This window comes from Anas acuta, chromosome 1 (assembly GCF_963932015.1).
Source record: "Anas acuta chromosome 1, bAnaAcu1.1, whole genome shotgun sequence".
NCBI lineage: Eukaryota > Metazoa > Chordata > Aves > Anseriformes > Anatidae > Anas > Anas acuta.
The window spans coordinates 55,269,217-55,288,787 of record NC_088979.1 but is presented as its reverse complement, the minus strand read 5'-3'; the positions used below and the strand labels follow the sequence as shown (position 1 = coordinate 55,288,787).

Genomic DNA, 19,571 nt, shown 5'->3' with positions numbered 1-19,571 from the left:
TGAACACATAACCTGAAGATGCAATAATTCAATTCATAGAACATGCAGCTGTATTACTACTTTTTCCTCATGTTAAAATAGAATTGTTTTACACTGCACACATTCCAAATACTTCCCTCTGTTTTCTTTCCTTTTACATACATAATTACTCGAACAAAGATTATAAGATATTATATTCGTTTACTTTATTTTTCCTGGCAGAAAGATTATTCCTACGGTACATAACTTCTTGCAAACAACTTAATGTACAGTTTTCAGTGGGGTGAAATGTACCATAATACAGGGAACTAAAGGCTCCACAGAACTTTTCTACAGGTTCTTTAAGTGGCATATGACGTGTGCGACAAGGAATAATGTCTATGACCAAGTCCAAAACTCTCCTGGCCACACAAGCCCCAGAATGGAAGTGGAAGGGAATTTGGGACATACTTAAAATAACCATGTAAAACAGGTCATACACCTGTCCTGTTGCAATGAACAGCTATCCAATCTTCAGGAGGGGCAAAAGAATAGGGTTGCCCTTTTTGTGAAAGGGCAGATCAAATACAGGGATCTCTTAGGAAATGGAAGGCAAGAGGATGAGAGCTAGAGGGTTTGGATCATTTGGATCAAGGAGATGGCCAGTAAGAAGAATTCTGCAGTGCAAGTTTGTGTTCAAGCTAAGAAAGTGGACAAAGTCTTCACACAACAAAGTCTCCAATACACTTTCTGTTATTATGATTTTATTTATAGGAAATTAACTTCCCTGACATGTGCTGGAAGAGCAACACAGAAGACCACAAGCAAATAGACATTTCTGATGGATGTTGGGGACAGCTTCAACACAAATGGACTCAAGAAGAAAAATTACTGGTAATGAAATGGAAGAGGATGGAATCAAGAATCTGTTGAGAAACTGACCCATTCAAGACCATATGACCAAGTGTAAGATAGGTAGCATATGTCATTGGGAGGCTGCTCTGTCATCCGAAAGGCTTTGAAGATCAGGAGAGAACCCAGATGCCTGGAGAAAGACAAACACTGCACCCATCTTTGAGAAGAGTGTGAAAGAATCAAAACTACTATCTGGTCCACCTTAGTTTAATTCCTTGGAAAAGTCATTGAGCAAGCTTTACTAAAAAACAAAAGAAAGGGATCCAGAACTGATTGGATTTACCAATCTGATCATCTTTTATGACTGTATCTGCTAATTACAGGAGAACAGTGGGTATCTGCTTCAGTTTTAGCCAGGCCTTGGTGGTCTCTCACAGTACCACTGTTTCCAAGGCAGGACATTACAGTCTACATATGTGCACAACTAAGGTGAAAAACTGGCTACATCCTTAGGTTCAAAGTTAGTGGGCTCATATCTACTTGGAATCCAATACAAGGAATTTTCCCAAGAATTTACTTCGGAACCGGTTTGACCTGGGATGCACCACCACCAATGCATGGAGAACACTAAACTGAGGGCATCAGCATACTCAAGGGCAAGGCTGCATTTCAGAGAGATCTAGACAGGCTAGAAGAGTGAGCTTACAGGTATCTTTAAAAGTTCCACAAAAACAAAGTGCAGGGTCCTGCACAGGCTAATCCCCCATCGCATAGCCAGTAGAGCAAATTATTCTCTAATTATTCCCTTTTATTCAGCACATGTCACATTTGAAGTACTGCATCCAGTTTTGGAGCTCTTAGTACTAAAATAATTTCAATATGCTGAGCTGAGGTCAATGAAGAGCCAGTACAATGGTTGGAGCACACTAGGACAGGCTCACTGGATGAGGCATGTTTTGACCTGGATAACAACAAGGCTTCGGGGGAACCTAACAGCAGCCTCCCAGTAGTTAAAGAGGAATTTATCAAGACAAAGAAGCTGTGCTCTTTATTGAGGTACACAGGAGAAAAGAGACAGTGATCATGAACTGAAAGGGGGAGTTTCCAACTGGATATAATGGAAAAAAAATGGCTGGAAAGAACCAATCAACATGGCAGGCTCTTTGGAGAGGCTGTGAAAACTCACACCTTGGAAGTCTGCAAGACCCAACTAGACAAATCTCTAAGCAATCTACTTCAAATTCAGTGCTGACCCAGTTCTTAGCAAGAAGCTCGATGAGATAATTTCTCCAGGTCCTTTCAAACATAAATGATTCTATAAGGGGAAGAACAGGATGTCTTTAAAGGTTTTCCTCTCATCCTACAGTACATTTATTCACACTGAAGTATAAGCCATACAAAAGCATTTATTGATCTTGCCACATGCTTTCTTGCGGTTTTCTGAAGTGGGATAGTCCATGCCAACTTTTTGCCTCCAGCTCCAAGATCAGCATCACTGCTTTAATTAAAACAACCACTTTTTTGGAGGCAGACAGACACTAATAAAAGACTGCCATCATTATGTAATATTTCAGTTTGCAATATCAGGAAGTAGTAAAAGAAAATAGTCTTCTCTTGTTGAGGCTAGAATTAGAAAGGACATAGTTAAAAACAGATGTTTCATAATCATTAGTACAATTGAATCCTTCTAAAAATATGACTGGTAAGTTAAGCAACCAAAAATATTCAAATGTTCTCTGAGTTTAAACAAAAAACAATAATCCCTTGCTTCAGCTCAACTCCAAATTTAAAATAAAATTGATCTAATCACAGTATTTTACATAAATGTTTATACATGCAGCTGGCATAAAAACCTGTGTTTAAAAAATGTTTTTAGGAACCACTGTTTTTCACTCATCCAGTCTCACTCCTTCCCTTTACCTGAACAGTTCTGCAGCCCATACCTCTCCTGTACAGACCACATATGATCTAGGAGGCCAATCCCATACATTCCCACTTTTGCAGAGCACTCTGACAGACTAAATGCACTGCTTTAGGAGGGTAATAAAATTGATAATTTTACAAAGGGGAGGGCACAATACTCCAAATTCCTCAGAAAATAATTGTTAGAAGATAATTCAGTGTCAATTTCCAACAAAAGCTGTTTGCAGCTGCAGCTATTAACTAGAAAAAGTAATTTCTATTTATAAATTTATGGAGTAAAAATTAGGACCTTTAGTTCCTATTTAGCGACCTCTGATCCTAAACCTACAAGCTAGTAAGTACCTTTGTTTAAAGATCCATCACCATCTTTCCTCAAAATGAAAGTCTGATCTTCAGAGAGGATAGGGCCCTCAAGCAAAATCCTTTCTGAAGTTTGCAGCAGACTGTTTGAAGTCACGAAACCCACAGACTTATTATATGTGCAAGTGTTACAAGCATACTGAAAGCAAGAGAGCCTTCAGTTTCCCCATAACCAAGGAAGAAGTGATAGAGAAAATTTCTAGACTCCCAGACACCTACCCCTGCCTTGTTGTACCCTGTACTGAACTTCATGTTGCGCCTACATGGGGCTATGATCAGTTAATGTCAACAGTAGGTTTATGAGCTTAGTACAGCCTTCAGCTTATTACCCACTCCCACTCATCATGTAAGTACCTACAATATTGTAACAAGCCTAAAATCAAAAGGGGATTCGGGACCCTGGGAAGATGGCTATAAGATTTAAGCGCATGGGTAGTCTTTTACCTCAATCCTATCAATAGCGAGGAGAGATGTGGAAAGAAACAAGGAAGCCCAGGTCATCAACGCCTGGCTCTAAGACCGGTGCCTCTACCAGAGTTTTGGCCTTTATAGTTAAGGAGGAGTCTTTGACAGAGATCTGCTGGAGCCTAACAGGATTCTCCCATCTTGATAGAAGAAACATTCACTGGCTCATAACCTGGCAAGACTGATTGAGAGAGCTTTAAACTAGGATCAGTGTGGAAGGGGACACCACTAGAAACACTGAGGTTAAGCCAAGCCATGACACTGCCTGAGGGTGGCAAGGCTAATGGGAGCATCTACAGTGGCGCTTTAGGGGTCACTGAGGGTTCAAGAATGCATCCAAAACGCTTGTGTACCAATACACACAGTATGAAGAACAAACAGGAAGAAGTTTTGGTTCATTCCCTGAGCTATAATGTCACTGGTATTAGTGAGACATGGTGTGATGAGTCCCATGACTGGAGTGCTGGGATGGAGGCCTATTGGCCATTCAAGAGGAAGAGGTATGGCAGGCAAGGTGCAGGTGTGTCATACTGTATGTAAGGGAGAGACTAGACTACACAGCCCTTGCTTGGATGATGAGCCTCCAGGTGAAGATTAAGGGGACACAGAACAAAGTAGATATCGTTGTGGGTGCCTACTACTGGCAGCCCACTCAGGACAACAGCACGGATGAGCTACTCTATAGGCAACTAAGATAAATCTCTGGATCAGTTGCCCTCATCTTTATGGGAGACCAACTTCCCAGACAGGAACTGTGAATATCATACTGACAAACAAGTCTGGGAAATTCATAAAGCATGCTGAAGATAATTTCCTGATACAAGTATTTATGAAAGCCAGCAAGGAAAGCTGCCCTCCTAGATCTGCTGTTTGAGAATAGGGAAGGCCTTGTGGAAGCTGCAATGGTAGGTGGCTGCCCTGGCCACAGCAATCATGAGATAGTTGAGCTCAGAGTTTTTGGTTTAATGAGAAAAACGGTCAGCAGAGTTGCCACCCTGGATTTTAAGAGTAAACTGAGTTACTCAGGGAGCTAGTTGGCTCCCTCCTCTATAGGAGACTTTTCAGATCTGGATTAGTGGCTTGAACTGCACGCAAAATTTCATATTAGCACTTGACCCAAATTTAGAAAAAAAACAACATAAACGAGATTTAGAAGGGATTCATATCTGAAGAAATATAAAGGCAACCATACCCAAAGAGAGAGAGGGGAACATGTCAGCCTTCCACAGTCATGTGCTCATGAAGAGATGTTTCACAACAAAAAGTTAAAACAGTGGTGAAACAGTATTCTAGTACTTCCATTTAGAAATATTAGATGAAAATGGCAGAAATCTTAGACATAAGAACTGGAATATCATAATAGCTAGAGGAATGTAACACTGTTAATTGTCTGGGCTATATAAGAGATGTGAAAGATGTGAAAGATGTGAAAGATGAAGCACTAGTAAGTTACTATAGCAAATAATTCTGTAACAGCAGGAATTCAGTCAATCAGATAGGTCTTTTCCATTTCCAGTGGTTATTTCCATGCCACATCACACAATACAAACATTTCCATGTCACATCAGAGTTGGACTCGATGATCCTTGTGGGTCCCTTCCGACTCAGGATATTCTATGATAATATATTACTTAAACTTCCTTTTGATATTATGTATAGCCATTTAAGATGAGGAAACTTTTCAGCTTTCCTGAAAATCCAAAAGCATGTTCCAAACAACATAAATTTTATATAAGGCTTCCCCCCCCCGGCCCCTCCCCAAATAGCACTTAGAATTAATCTCATATGTCAATGCCAAAGCAAGTTTTCACATCAAAATGCTATCAACAGTTCTTCACAATCATCTCAGCTGTATGAACCCTGATATATAAAAGGTGATTCAGATATTGGTTCCTTAGTCTGCCAGCAGCTGAAAATCAATTTTTAGGATTACGTGGAACTGTATTCAACGAGAAAGCATGTGATGTCAGCAAATTTTTATAAGATATTACAACTATCAGATACATTGTTTTGTCACTAACAAGTTGAGTCACCTTCCAAAAAAAAAAATCAGACTTTCTTCAGTCACATAAACCAGAAAAACCTTAGTTCTATAATGCAATTAATGGACACATACAACAAATCATTTACAACTTTGTGTTTATTTCTTCCAGACAGACTTTAAGAGAAACCTAAATCCCCTATTTCACACTTCAATGCAAAGTAAATCTTTTTCTATCTTCAGTTCTTTAAATCTCACTTACCATCCTGTAACAAGTATTTTGTCAAATACATCTTAGCTTCATTGGTGCCCACCTGTAACTACTAAAAAAAAGGCATTTCTTTTGATTTAGGATCACTAACTCTATAAAATTATACTATAAAGACAAGGCTAATGTAGCGAACAAATAGGTTATAGAAGGGCACCACTTGCAAATAGTAAGAAGCTGAATAGTATTCTGAAAGCTTTCAACAAAGAAGGCAAGCATCACTAATATCACTGGGTCAAGGTGGTATCACTAAATTAATGCTAAATGCACAAAAAAAACATCCTTAGTTGGTTTCTATATCAATCAATTTTGTCAGGTGACCATGGTGAAAACAGCAGCCACAACTTTTCTTTGAAACAAATGAGCAATTATGATTTTTAGACCAAGTTTTCAATTTTTAAACAGTTACTTTAATCAAACTCCTTTGACAGTTTCTGTGCAAAATGAGAAATGAAAGCCTTTCTTTTAAGTCCAACAGATGTACTTGCTGCCTGAATGAGATCAAGGCAGTAATTTGGGATTCTAAAGCAATGGGAACAAAGCATCTTCATAAAAAAGCAGTTTTTTCTAGATCTTTCATTCTAAAATGCAAAACCTTGTTTTCCTATTTAGATTTGAATTGGAATGGGCTAAAGATAGCAAGGCACAGAATGTTTTCTTTAAATCTAGAATTTAACTGCTAGGTACTCATTTTCTTGTTCTTTTCAGTTTCCAGGTTTTGAGGCAAGACTGAAAAAACACAACAATTTAATACAGAGGACAAAATATATCAAGGAAATCTCACAAGTAACTAACAATTAAACAACAACATGAGCTGTATTCCAAGCTAATTCCAGCATGTGCACTGCCCTCTCCTTCATGTAGGAAGCATTTAAAAAGTCACTTAGTTTTAGATTAAATCTTCTTTTTGTTATGCATCTTTGAAAACTCATACAACGTCAGTGTTTTGTTTTTTGGTTGATCGTTTTTGTAATAGTGACACGATGTTGGAACCAGGCTCTTCACTGTCAGAATATCAGAGGAGAATGTATCGTAAAACATCTCCGGTCAATAATGTAGTATCCTGAAGGGTTCAGGATTCAGACAAGCATTAAAAGACAACCAAAAAAAAAAGTGTTTAAACAGATACTCAGCTTCAAACAGGCAAAAGCACAATTTTGCACAGGCAAGTATTTTAAACACAGAAGTATGCTATTAGAGCACATTCTGGAAACGCCGTTTCCACACATGAATAATCAGTCTTATCAACTTTAACAGAGCTAATGGTTTGCATTTATGTCTGAGAAGCAGGGCCAATAAACATTCTACCTAACACACAGACAATTAGTACATCAGCATTCTGGAAGGGACATAGCAAAATATTATTTACAGTGCAAATTTACAATTTATCATTGAGCTAAAAAGGCAAATGCAAGCCCAGATGTGGGTTTGGTTTTTGTTTTTTTTTTTTTACTTTTGGTTTTACTCAAAATAGTGGACTGTGTTTTAAGGTTTATGCAAAAAAATTAATTTTAATTACACACATGCAAACTACCAAAATTTACCACTTATTATGCCAAAGGGAGAAAAACAAGCACTACCCAATTTCTGTTTAACAGTTCATATCTGCTCAACTGTCAGCTCACAGTGGCTTAATAGGACTTTGGTAACTGCAGCATTCATCAAGGCAAGCTTTTGGACAGCATCTCACCTGGTCTCTTCATCATCCCAAGCGATTCTCATGCCTTTCCCACCACCACCTGCTGAGGCCTTGATCATGACAGGGTAGCCTAACAGCGGGGAACAATTAGACAGAAGTTCAAACTTTGATCAGTTGGTCATACAAACATGACAACTGACCACATGTCCAATAATGCCAGGAGACAATAACTTCGTTTATTAAAATGCTTCTTGTTTGGAGAGAGAGGAGAGATTTTTCTTTTCAAGACTTAGCTGTCAGTACAGTGATTTCTAAAGCCAAGAAAAGGTTGTCTTCTCTATTTCATTTATAGAAAAAAAAAAAAAAAGCCACACTACAGAATGAATTATTCCCCAGTAACAAAGTGGTTTATGAATAAAGGCACTTGACCTTTTCAAGCTTACATTCTTTAGAAACAAAATTTGGTTTCTTTGCTACTGCTAAGATATTGCTGTGATTAAATTTAAAAACAAAAACATTTTATTAGCAAGAATAAGCAGATCTTCATAAACTATTAGTCAAGAGATTCCGTAAACAAGCCTGTATTTAATTCAACACTTTTGGTGCAGACCAGTTTAAATAAGAGATTCTCCACTGAGCTGTACTGCTCAGATATTACACAATAAATATCAGATTATTTTTTATCATAAAAAAATGTGCAAAAATAAAGTATTTCCCCCAACCTGACAAGTAACCAAAAAAAGTGAGCATGATAAATCTGACTGTGCATAACCAGCAGTATTTCACTTTCAGAACAAGACACATTAACAGGTATGTGAGTCAGGACCTTAGTTTTCTGAAAACTGAGTGTAGTACCAGCGTAGTTTAAAACCACATTTAGTAATGATTGTTCATCTTGTAGCACAGTATGTTTTGAATTCAAAACAACTTCCTAAAACAATTTCTTATTCTTATCAGTGAACTTCACCTTTCTCTCACATGAGTATATGGGAATTTGGAAGTTAAGGTACTGATTAGAAAATTTTTGACATTCCTAGGATAGTAGAAATGTTCCTCTTTGGTATCCAGTAAGTTTAATGAAAAATCATAACGTTTTGTCAAACATCAGACTAGCTGATATGGTCTGACAAGAAAAGCCAATCAGTCCTTGCAAATTGAAGATACATTCCTAAAAGAGGTTTTGATCTAGGGACAGAAAGGGACATATTTCATTAAGGTTCCCTAATAGAAATGGTCAGGTGTGCTATTATATGCATAACTAATGTGTACAGTTGCTTTCTGAAACATAGATCTACTCTAACCCTGTCAAGTGACAATGACAAATTTCCCCACCACTGCCTCCTCCGCAAAGACATTTTAACAAAAGGAGGTTCAAAAGATGTTTAAAAACAACAAGATGCAGAAAATCTTTTGCTTAAAAAGACTGAAATGGACACAAACAAGAGAGACATGATACATAAGAAGCAAATAGAGCAGTGTTGACTGGAAGGCAGGAAAGCAGCAACAGCATGAAAGGATGATGAATTAACAAAAATGCCCCCCCCCCCCCCCCCTTAAAAAAAAAATAAATAAAATAGTTTCCTATATAACTTATAATTAGGCTGTGAAACCCCATCCCACATAGTGCTCATGTCACTGAAAGCTGTAGAACAGTAATAGATAAGCATATGAAAGCACAAATCTCAACTTCCTATAGGCAGGTAACCAAAAGGATATAAAGCTGCAGGCTTTAGAGTCTCAAGTAATCTCTACTTTCTAGATACATCCTTAAGACCAAACTGAACTGTTCAAGGAAGCTTGTTAGAGTGTATGCTACTTTTTCCTCTAAGTATCTGATGTTGCCCACAAAGGGTATGGGATTAGTCAGAAAGCAACAGGTCTGAGAGATAAAAAGGCACAAAACAGCTCTAGGCTGCATGCAGGAACAGTGAAGTCCATCTCAATTTCATGAAATGCAGCATATGTTGTACCTGTATAAGAACAATTTACCTTTGCTGTAGCTGTTTTTCCAGATCACTGGCAACCACCATGCTCCTAGACAAGTCAACTAGCAGTCTCGAAATAAAGCAATAAGCATATCCTGTATGATTTCTAAGCAAGAAGTGAGGTTTAACTAGGTTACACTACCAAACTCGCACCACCTATGGTAACATTAACAGCAGCTAGAGACTTCAGCTCAAGAGGTGTGAAATTCTTAAATAAGCACTGTTTTAAGAATTATGGCAAACTCACTATGGCAGTTTTCATTATGTTATCCATCCCATTCGGTGTTGCATGTACTTGAAAAATCATCAATTATGCTAACAATTTCAGTTTAACAGTATCAGTCTCTTGAACTGCTTGCTGAGTTTAATTCTTGAAGAAGAGTAGTTCTAATTTAATGTTTTTTCATTTCAACAGTAAAATATAAGTATACCGGCAACAAGCCTTGGTGTGTCTTCATATATTATAGAATATATAAAGCTTATGTATCACGACCTACTTGGTTAAATTATCAGACAGGATACATGGGTCACTGGCAGTACTCACCAATTTATGAACACAGCTTTTCTCCCCATCCTAACCTTATGTGCACTGATTACATGTTGATCACGCTTTTATGCAAAGCGGTTAAAGATTCCAGAGCCACAGCATAGTTAACAAGAATTTAAAAAAATAAAAAGTCAAAGTAAGGCTTGGTTTTGAGAAGATACATGCAGCTTTTTGGGCCAAGAAATAAAAATTCTTTGCAAGAGACTTCTGTAGGTTGGGATGACAATTAGCCAGCCTCCTGAAAATAAGGGGACTTGAACTTTTGCCCACATATGAGTTTACACTCTACTTGCTGTGTCACTGAGCTTAACTAAACATGTCAGTTCCTTGGCCAACACCAAAGACTGATCTGTCCCAAGCCAGGCAAGGTCTCACAGAATTTAAGCTATTTGAGCATAAATATCAGGTAAATGATGCCAAGATCAGGACGTGTTGTTCATCATTTTTCTGACGACTTTTACACTAGCAGCAGTTAAAATTGCTGAAATACCAATCCATGGATTAGTTGGATTAATTGTGGGAAGGGAGAGGCATGCAAACAATTCATAGTAGCATTTATAAAAACATCACAAAACATCAAATTGCCTTACAAAGCAGGCACATTTTTGAGTAGGTGTTAGATTTTCTACCCTTCCCTCAAAGTAGACACCAATTTACATGAGATTAAAATTGAATAGACCCTCATTTAGTTTATACTGCCTGCACTTCTTAGTTGTTTGATTCATCCACACAACAAACTGAAAAGTAAAACTATCTGAAGTTTCATCGATGCTTCAGAAATTAAGAAGCTGGCAGTTCTTAACGTATAAGTTATAAATGGACTTTAAAGCAGCATGGGAAAAGAGCCAGTGTGATTAAACACTACAGAAGAAATCACAAGAAAAGAACAGCCCACACAGACATATATGAGAAGAGCGACATTACAAAGGAGCCTATACAGCAATTTGTGCCTGAACCACTTCCAACTCCTGATTCAGCCTAGTATCTTTTTAGCACTCACTCTTGACAGCCTGGGAGAGCACATCTCAAATGAGGGGTGAAAGGTAGTTGTTTTTTTTTTTTTTTTTTTTTTTACTCTGGTACGTACAAAATTTTTATCCGTAAACAATATCAACTGGAACAGTTAAAAGCAGTTCATCAGCCCTGATGTGCCATAGCCCACTGCTACTGGACCTTTGACCAGAACATAGCAGGGAACAGTAGAGGAATGCACAGGCCATAAGAGAACATTACACAATGTTTTAGAGTTTTAAGTAATGGCCCACAATGATTTTTTTAAAATAATTATTTAAGCACTCTCAGAATACTTAGGCTCTAGATACGTGAAATTAAAAATAATCTGAAAGTATTCAATTATGTATCGAGTACCTTATCATACGAAGACATTACATACATGGAGACTTACAGAGACATTAATTTCATCTTATTTTATACCCTTTAAAATTATAGATCATTGGCTTGGCTTCTGATCCATGGTTTTGACTAGACAGAAGCCTAACAAAAGTGATCAGTTGATCAAAACAGGAGTACAAACAAGCTAGAAAGGACAGTTTCACTACATGGCTACCTCTTGTCCATACAAAACTGGCTTTAGAATTTGTCATCTAAATAAAAAACACCACCCAGCCGTCTGCAATCGACTTCAATATCTGCAGATTTAAGACTGCCTTGGTATAATGACCTCCAAAGTGCTGCTGATATCAAAGACAGGAACCAGTCAATAGAACACCAGAAGAAGTTAGAAAACAATTAAGCAAGAATAAATTTTAAAAGGTGTCTAAGGAAGCCACATTCCTACTTAAAATGATCAAAGCTATTCAAAAACATTTTAAGAAAATGTAGAAAAAACACTGAAATGAAACTGAAATAAATTCATAACACTATATATGCCTTTTTAAGCATTGAAACCGATTTTATTTGCCAGTTCTCCTCCCAATGTTCTAGTTGTTTGACTGATAACCTCCACCTTTTGTTTCTGCTTGCATGGCAGTGATCAGTAATCACCTGATTTCCCAAAAGGGGCCAAGGCTGACCCACAGAATTGTTGACTTCAATCATGTCAGCCTAACGTTCAGTCAGGCCTACGCTGAGGGGTTTCAGGGTAGTTAACCAGTGCAGGGTAGGAATGCCAGCTTAAACTCAAACTGGAAAAGCCTTACAGTAACGAAGAATCATCCGCAGCAAGGCAAGTCCCAGTTTCTATTTGGCATTAAGACACACCCATAGGTTTTGGCACTGATGAGATGTATATGAAGTGGATTCTTGGAATTGATGAGCTTAAATAGCTTCTGTAACTTAAAATTAATTAAAAAAATCTTTTTGCATTACTTTCTCCTTCTAGAAAGCATTTAAGAATGTGTAATTTCAAGCATATGGTTACACATTTTCCCAAATATTAAGCTTTATTTAATAAAAGCCAAAGCTCATTAAACACATTACACTTAACCTTCATCAAAACGAGTCCCAGACAGTTTGCTGGTTGTTCTTTTCACCATTCTGTAAGATATTCAGAATCTCTTCTGGAAAGCACAGAAGAAAGGCTGATGGTCTGGATGATATTCAAGCTAATTGCTGCGCACACAGTGAAGAACGAAGATCATAACATCACTGGTGTCAGCCTCCGTACCAGGAGAAATGTACCATGCTTAACTTCTGTGAAAAGAACACCACGTCCGATTGCAGATACACTTTGAAATAACTCCTTTTTGCAAGCCGATGGCTGCATGTTACATGCATTCCACAAATCATGGCTGCACTTGTTCTGTAAAGTCCCGTTGGTTAAGCTAAAATGTGATGATTAAAGAGACAGGGCGTTAATGCCTAGATTCTTCCAGCCCTATAGGCAAGAGGGAACTTAAAAACTATTAAAACATTATTTGTTCTATAGGGATTACTTATTACACATTCAATTTAGTCAACCATGTCTGCTGAGAGGCACACAAATCCCACCATAGCTAATTTAAGAACTTACCAATTTCCCTTGCAATTCTGACAGCTTCATCTGCATCCTGTAAAAGCAGGAAATGAGACCCAACGTTAATCCCATCAGCCATTGCACTGTGTCCTGAGGGCAGTCATATATTGCACTACTGTCTCCTCTGATTCATTTAATGTTTGATTTTACAACCTTCTGACCCTTTTCAGCCAGAGGAATGTAAAATTAATACCATAAGTGGAATGTAAATTCTACCTCATCATTAGTATACTGAGAAACTCAAAGCAGTGAGGAATCAGCTGACAGGAAACACAGCCGGGATTGCAAAATGATTTTCTGCAGTTGTAGGAATTTAATGCCAGAATTTAGAAGTTTACAATCAATAATGGACCATAAATCAGATCGTTAAAGTTTGTCCACTGCCAGCTTGTTTCTGTCCTCGCAGGTATTTGTCATGTTTTCCTGGCTGTTGTCAGTAGGGGGAGTTGATTCTCTATTGTTTGGGTGTGATTCAGGTTCCGAAAAAATCTTGCAGAACTTCTTCAAAGTTGAAAATTTGTCTCAAAAAAAAAAAAAAAAAAAAAAAAAAAAACAAGCACTTCACTTTCATAAGTTGTTTGTTTTTTTTTTTTCCCCCTCCATTCTAAGGAGAATAAACCCTTTCACATATCAGTTCCCATTCAAAAGTCTGCAAATCATTAGTGTATGACAGCTAGAACAACTCTTGTTGATGCCACCTATGGCTTCAGCTGACTCATACCACTATAGCCTGCTACAGAAAACATGATAGAGAAAATAGTATTAGGAAACCCAGAGAACAGAAACAGTACTTGAACTTCTCACTTTTAAAACAACCATCTCTCTTCTCCTGCAGCAGTTAATTCTGTTTTCTCCTACTGGTAACAATACATTTCCATGATACAACACTAGAAAGGAAAAAGGGTTAAACTACAGTGGCATGGGTTAAGTTCGAGAACTCCATCCAAATTTGCTAGTATTTATACTATTCTGTGACATACATTAAAAAATTAGTATGGAAGGCAGTAACGTCTGGAAACCACCAGCTGCTAAGTGCGTCTGAAACTATGGGGGCTGACTTATGAACATTAAAATGAAACCTGATATTTTTAAAGCTTTCAAGGCAATCCATTTTAAAAGCACCCAGGTCAAAACTTTAAAAAAAATACATAAGCTATGTTCATACCTGGTTCATTTATGTCCGATAATAAAACAAAATCCTCTTTAAAAGTCTTCAGTACCTAGTAACAGCCCCATGAAGAATAAGGGGGCTGGCAGGGGAAGTTGTCAGAAAATTTAATTTCCTTTCATTAGCTAGTCTGCTCCACAAATCGGTGCTTGTTAAGTTCAAAGCAGTCCTGAAAGCAACATCGGTTTTAAGTCTTTTTACTCCAGTCACATCTGTTAATGAGATTTTTCCAAATAACAATTGTTTTTAAGTCGAGAGATAAATCTAGGAAAAAAAAAAAAAAAAAAAAAAAAAAAAAAAAAAAAACCTTCCCCCTCCCCAAGAAAAAAAAAATCAGGGTTAACTGTTTTATTACACCTTGCTGCTTTCCATGACCCTGCACCCTCCAAATTTTAGCTTAAAGGGATAAAATGCATGAAAAGGGTCATTTAAGAATGTTAGTGGTTTCCACACATTGAGTTTGAAGGTTCTTTGTTCCTGCCTGTGACAGTTATGCGAGAATACTTCCCCTTAATAGCCTCTCTGTCAGGAAGTGTTAAACCTGCCAAATGCAGACAATTAGAGCCTCTCGAACAAAATGCAGGAAGAGTGATGACTGATGAAGAGCCACGATTATAGTCGAGAAGGAAACTTTTACATTTCTTTTCTCTTGCAAATCCAGTCATATATTTGCAAAATAGAACGAGGAGGGGGGAAGCAAACAGGGTTGGTTTTGTGTTGTGTTTTTTTTTTCCCCCCCTACTTAGTTACCTGCGAACAAGTGGCTAACTGATACACTGCAGTCCACAGGAAGACAAGCTGCAAATCATTACAAGGGAGTTTTTCACAGCCACTGTATTCATAAATATATTGAAACACATGTACGCATACAACAACTTGAAGAAAAAAGCAGCATCATACGAGAAGCACTAATTGTCTCAGTTCTAGCCTGAACAGACAGAAGACATCTGCCCAGCGCAGTTATTAATTTACACTATTCAAACATCTGTTTCTTTTTACAGTTTTGATGTATTAGAACTCAAGCTCTAAAATACCAAAAAAATGCATATTCAAATTCTTTAGTCTTCAAAGAGTGTTTCTGAAATAGGAAACAAAAATATGCTGTGCTTTAAAGAGGAAAAAAAACAGTTCGAAAAAATCATAAACAACCGACACAATGAAATCTCTGGTAACGATCTTTTGATCTTTTTCTCTAAGAAAGTAAAATTTAGTGTCATGCATTTCACTTGAGGCTCACAAATACAGCAGCATTTTGAGTAGCAATAAAGTTAGGACAGTTGTTTTAGATTTTGGGTGCAAAAACCATGATTGATACGCAACATTTGCCATTGGAAAAAAAAATGAATGCCATAACAACACTCAAGACCATATATACAAAATTTTAAAAAAAGCAGTACTAGGACCATTTTGAACCTTTTTTTTCTTTTAACAACATAAGTCCTCGCTGATTTATTACCATTTCCTCGAAAAAACACAGTAGGTCCACTACCGTTTTCCCAAAATAACCTGGAGATTGTAAAGAAATACATAATTTTGGCACAATCTTTTATTGTACAAATAAAAACGTTCAAGTAACGCTACAAGTTCATAAAAATCAAGAGTTATAAAAAAGACGTCATAGTGGAATTTACAAATGGCTGATTTCATTATTTTAGTTACAGGCATAAAACACTCAGTTTTACTCCCTTAGCTTAAGAATTTCTAACCTCTTCACGTACACGCCTCCCTGCCACGTACCAGCAGGTGGAGACAAAAAAGCAAAACTATTTGACATAGAGGAATGCCAGGATGAAGCTGCTTAAGAAACTGCTTGAGCTGTAAAATATTGTTTTAATTATGAATATCTACATGATATTTGTCATGGCTGAGGGTGTTGGGCCTGGAGAACCTCCAAGTCCTGACTAGTCTCCAACAACCTCTTCAGCAATACAGTGGGTATTGAATACCAATATCAATAACCCAATGCAAGAATACAGCCAAACCAGGTACCTGAAACTTAAATACAATAAATTCTTAACCTCAATGAAAACCTTCAACATGACTACTGACATCAGTGAAACCAAGTTGACACCTGGAGACATTAATCTTCTGGGGTTACATCCAGCTACGTTCTACCAGCCATAAAACCAAACTGGCTGTGTATGTACAAAACCTTTCTTCTTTTTCTATTCCTTTGCCAGTTTTTCACCATGATATCTCCACACACGCAGTCCCTCTTTCTTCTTGCCATGTATTCCTTTTCATGTGTTTACAGACATCTTCTCAGCTCTAACTTCAGCATAGCAACCAGTCACGTGGATTAACACCAATTCTTTTGATCAAGACTTTAGGCCATTACCTCTCCCAGTCAAGTTTTAGGAAACTAATTGAAGTTAGAGACTTTGAGCTGAAAACTACTTTTCAATGTATTTGTTGACTCTCTAGCTGATACAATACTCAGTTTTCTTACATGTGGGATTCTTGTGTTTTCTTACATTGGGATTTTTTCTTTACACATTTTCTCCAAGGTGTAATTTCAGGAGCTAAACAACTCACAGTCTACTAAGTCTGAACACTAAGCAACAGAAATCAGGGAGAAGCTTCACCCTTTATTCACGAAAGACCTGTGCATCTGCAGCACTAGTTAACAAGAGCTGAATAAAGACAACTCTTCAAGTAACAAAGATTTCCAGTGCAGTCCTGAGATGAATAAAAGAAGCACAAGAAGTTGTTACTCTATGTTTGCTTTAACTATTCATCCACAAAGAACACATGCAACTGATCTTTCTTAACTTCTGGCATTGTCAGAGGCATGAATGCAGTTTCCTTCCAGCTTTAGACTCCACTACAAAGATGAAACCACCTCTAATCAACTCAAGTATCAAGCAGACACTTAACTCCTTCCCAAGACTTTTAAAATGTCTACTTCTCAAAAACAAGAGCCCTCAAAGATTTTCAAAGTTGCATAGCTCTGTGACCAAAACAAGATTCCCAGAGAATGGCAGAAATACAACAGAGTCTCCAATTCCTTGTGTGCCGTTCTTCTGATTATATTTGGTGTCACACAGCTTTACCCTTCATCTCCTGGTCTGAATTGGCAACATACTACATCAAGCTCTACTCAAGGACCGGGCATCCTGTACAACCTAATTACTCAGGTATTCATCCCAGCAAAAGTCATGATATCACAGAAGGGAGATCAAAAGACAAATGTAGGCACATAATTAGATGTATAGGAAGGATGATAGTTTCAGTTACCAGAAGTTTTATTTCCTAGAACTTGTAACCAGAGCACTAGCCAATTTTTCATCTGGGAGATGGAAAAGTTACCCCTTCTCATAGAACGTACAACATTGGCAAGGCCTGCGGATTCTCCTTTTTCTGATGTGCCAGGCATACTGCATTTATTTAATCTCATGTTCTTTTTCATCGACACTCTTCAGATAACCAGAAGTACTGCAAATGATGTATGTGAAATTGATGTGATATGGAGACTTCAGGATTAAGCAACTACCACATAGCTCCTTTCAACAGCTGGGATTGGATTTGTCAAATTCAATCATAGATTCCAGTTCTTTTGGTGTTAAGACTATCATTGCCTATAGCTGATTGCCAACCAGATCACTTACATTCCTTCGTTCTGAGTACCCAGAACTTCAGATAATTAATAAAAAACAATACAATTAAAGGCCCCAGAAAAAAAAAAAAAAAAGAAAGAAAAAAGATTTCAATACTGCAGTTTCATTGATTATGTTACTATCTGTTCATTAACCACTACTATCCTACTTTGCCAGGTTTGTTTCTTTAACACTGTCAGAGTAACAGGCCCTGATGTAATTTTAACTTGATGCAGTGATAAACAAGTGTTCTGAGTGATTCTGCGTTAGGTAAAGTTTTGGGGGGTTCAGACCATTAATTCAAAGTCATGTTCTAACTAGGTATTTTTCTAAATCATAACTTCAGGGTTTCTAGAAGAACAGGTAGGATATCAGAAAGAACAGAGGATCTTATGCACAAGAGCTGGCTGCTCCTAAAATCTAATGAATGCTAAGGGGCTACAAACAGAAGGACTGCTAAAACACGCAACAAAAAACAGAAGGAACGCTGCGTTCAACTTAACACTGCCAGATTTCAGTACTGCCACAGAAATGCTAGCCTAACACTCACATGGAGCCCTCCAGAACAGAGGATATTCTTTGCACTTGTACCTGTTGCAGAATACCCCACTGGTAGGCATTACATGCACACCAGGCATTTCCATCGCAAGTACTCGAGAATTCTCTTGTGCATTTTGATCTTCCCAGACCTTTCAAAACTTCACCATTCCCTCTTGCTAGCCAAGCTCTCCAGGCAGTTCATCAGAACAGATCATTCTGTGGAGAGTTAGCTCCTTCAAATTCTATTATCTTCCCCATTTAATTGGTCTATTTTTTACTCTAAGAATTTAAAATCTAGCTTAACTGACAAATCTGAACACTATCCTGGTATACATTGCTCCTTGAAGTACAGTCTGCATTCCAACAATATATTAAGTTGTTCCCAATTATCTTGAAATTTCCCATTTTATCATGTAAGAATTATGATCATCAGAGGTCAACATAGTCATAAATAAAACCTGAAAATTTTTCCTTCAACTACATTAAAATGTTGTTTAAACAAGCTTTTCACATTCCAAGTTTTACTCAAATTTTATCTGAAACAATAAAAAATAATGAAAATCACTGGAAGTGACCAGCATAAGAATTTTCAACCCAGGAGAACAAAGTTTTAGATTATCTAGACACACACAACAAAGGCATAAAAGGCAAAAAGCTTATTCTTCCTATATCGACACAAAACATATATGGTATGTAAAGACATTGGAAAGATTAAAAGAGCCCCATACGTTACCATTATAACAAAAAATAAACCAAAACCAAGACATATTTTATTCCATACAAAATAAAGCAACAACCAAGATATATCAGATGTTGGAAATCATTCCTTCTAAAACCCCAGAAAGAACACTACCTGTAGATTTGGACAGAGAAACAACTTTTTTTTCCCCCCTAAGTGAGTTTTTCAACACATGAAAAGCTTTACTTCCATCAGCACTGACAATAAGATGGGAGATTCATACAGTGAAACGATCTTCACTGCTACTGCGAAATTTTACTTTTTATGTATACTTACGTTAACTTCAGTAATATTTTATTTTATGCCAAGATCTTGGCCAGCAAGAAGCAAATGTCTATGTCTTTTACGTTTTTCAGACCAACACAAAGGCACACCTCACAATAAACACATTTACCTGCCTTCATATTAAATTTAAATCAAAATATTTTTAGAGACTTCATGCAAGCAGTCCTGATTATACCATATACTTCATCTTTCCTCCTCCAAAGATCCATACCCCTATTTTAATTATGTCTCTTATTGATAACAAAGTTGAATTTATAATTACATTCTGTATCAGACCTTCAATAGGTG

General features: G+C 37.3%; 1 protein-coding gene across 2 annotated transcripts in view; it reads right to left on the bottom strand.

Moving 5' to 3' along the window:
* Positions 1-19,571, bottom strand: part of PCCA (propionyl-CoA carboxylase subunit alpha) — a 278,772-nt gene that overhangs the window by 183,429 nt on the left and 75,772 nt on the right. For both annotated transcript variants that reach the window (XM_068677675.1, XM_068677680.1), the window contains exons 8-9: positions 12,953-12,989; positions 7,501-7,579 (exon numbers count right to left, since the gene is read on the bottom strand). In XM_068677675.1, the coding sequence (XP_068533776.1) occupies positions 7,501-7,579; positions 12,953-12,989 (116 nt within the window). The remainder of the gene's footprint in view (positions 1-7,500; positions 7,580-12,952; positions 12,990-19,571) is intronic.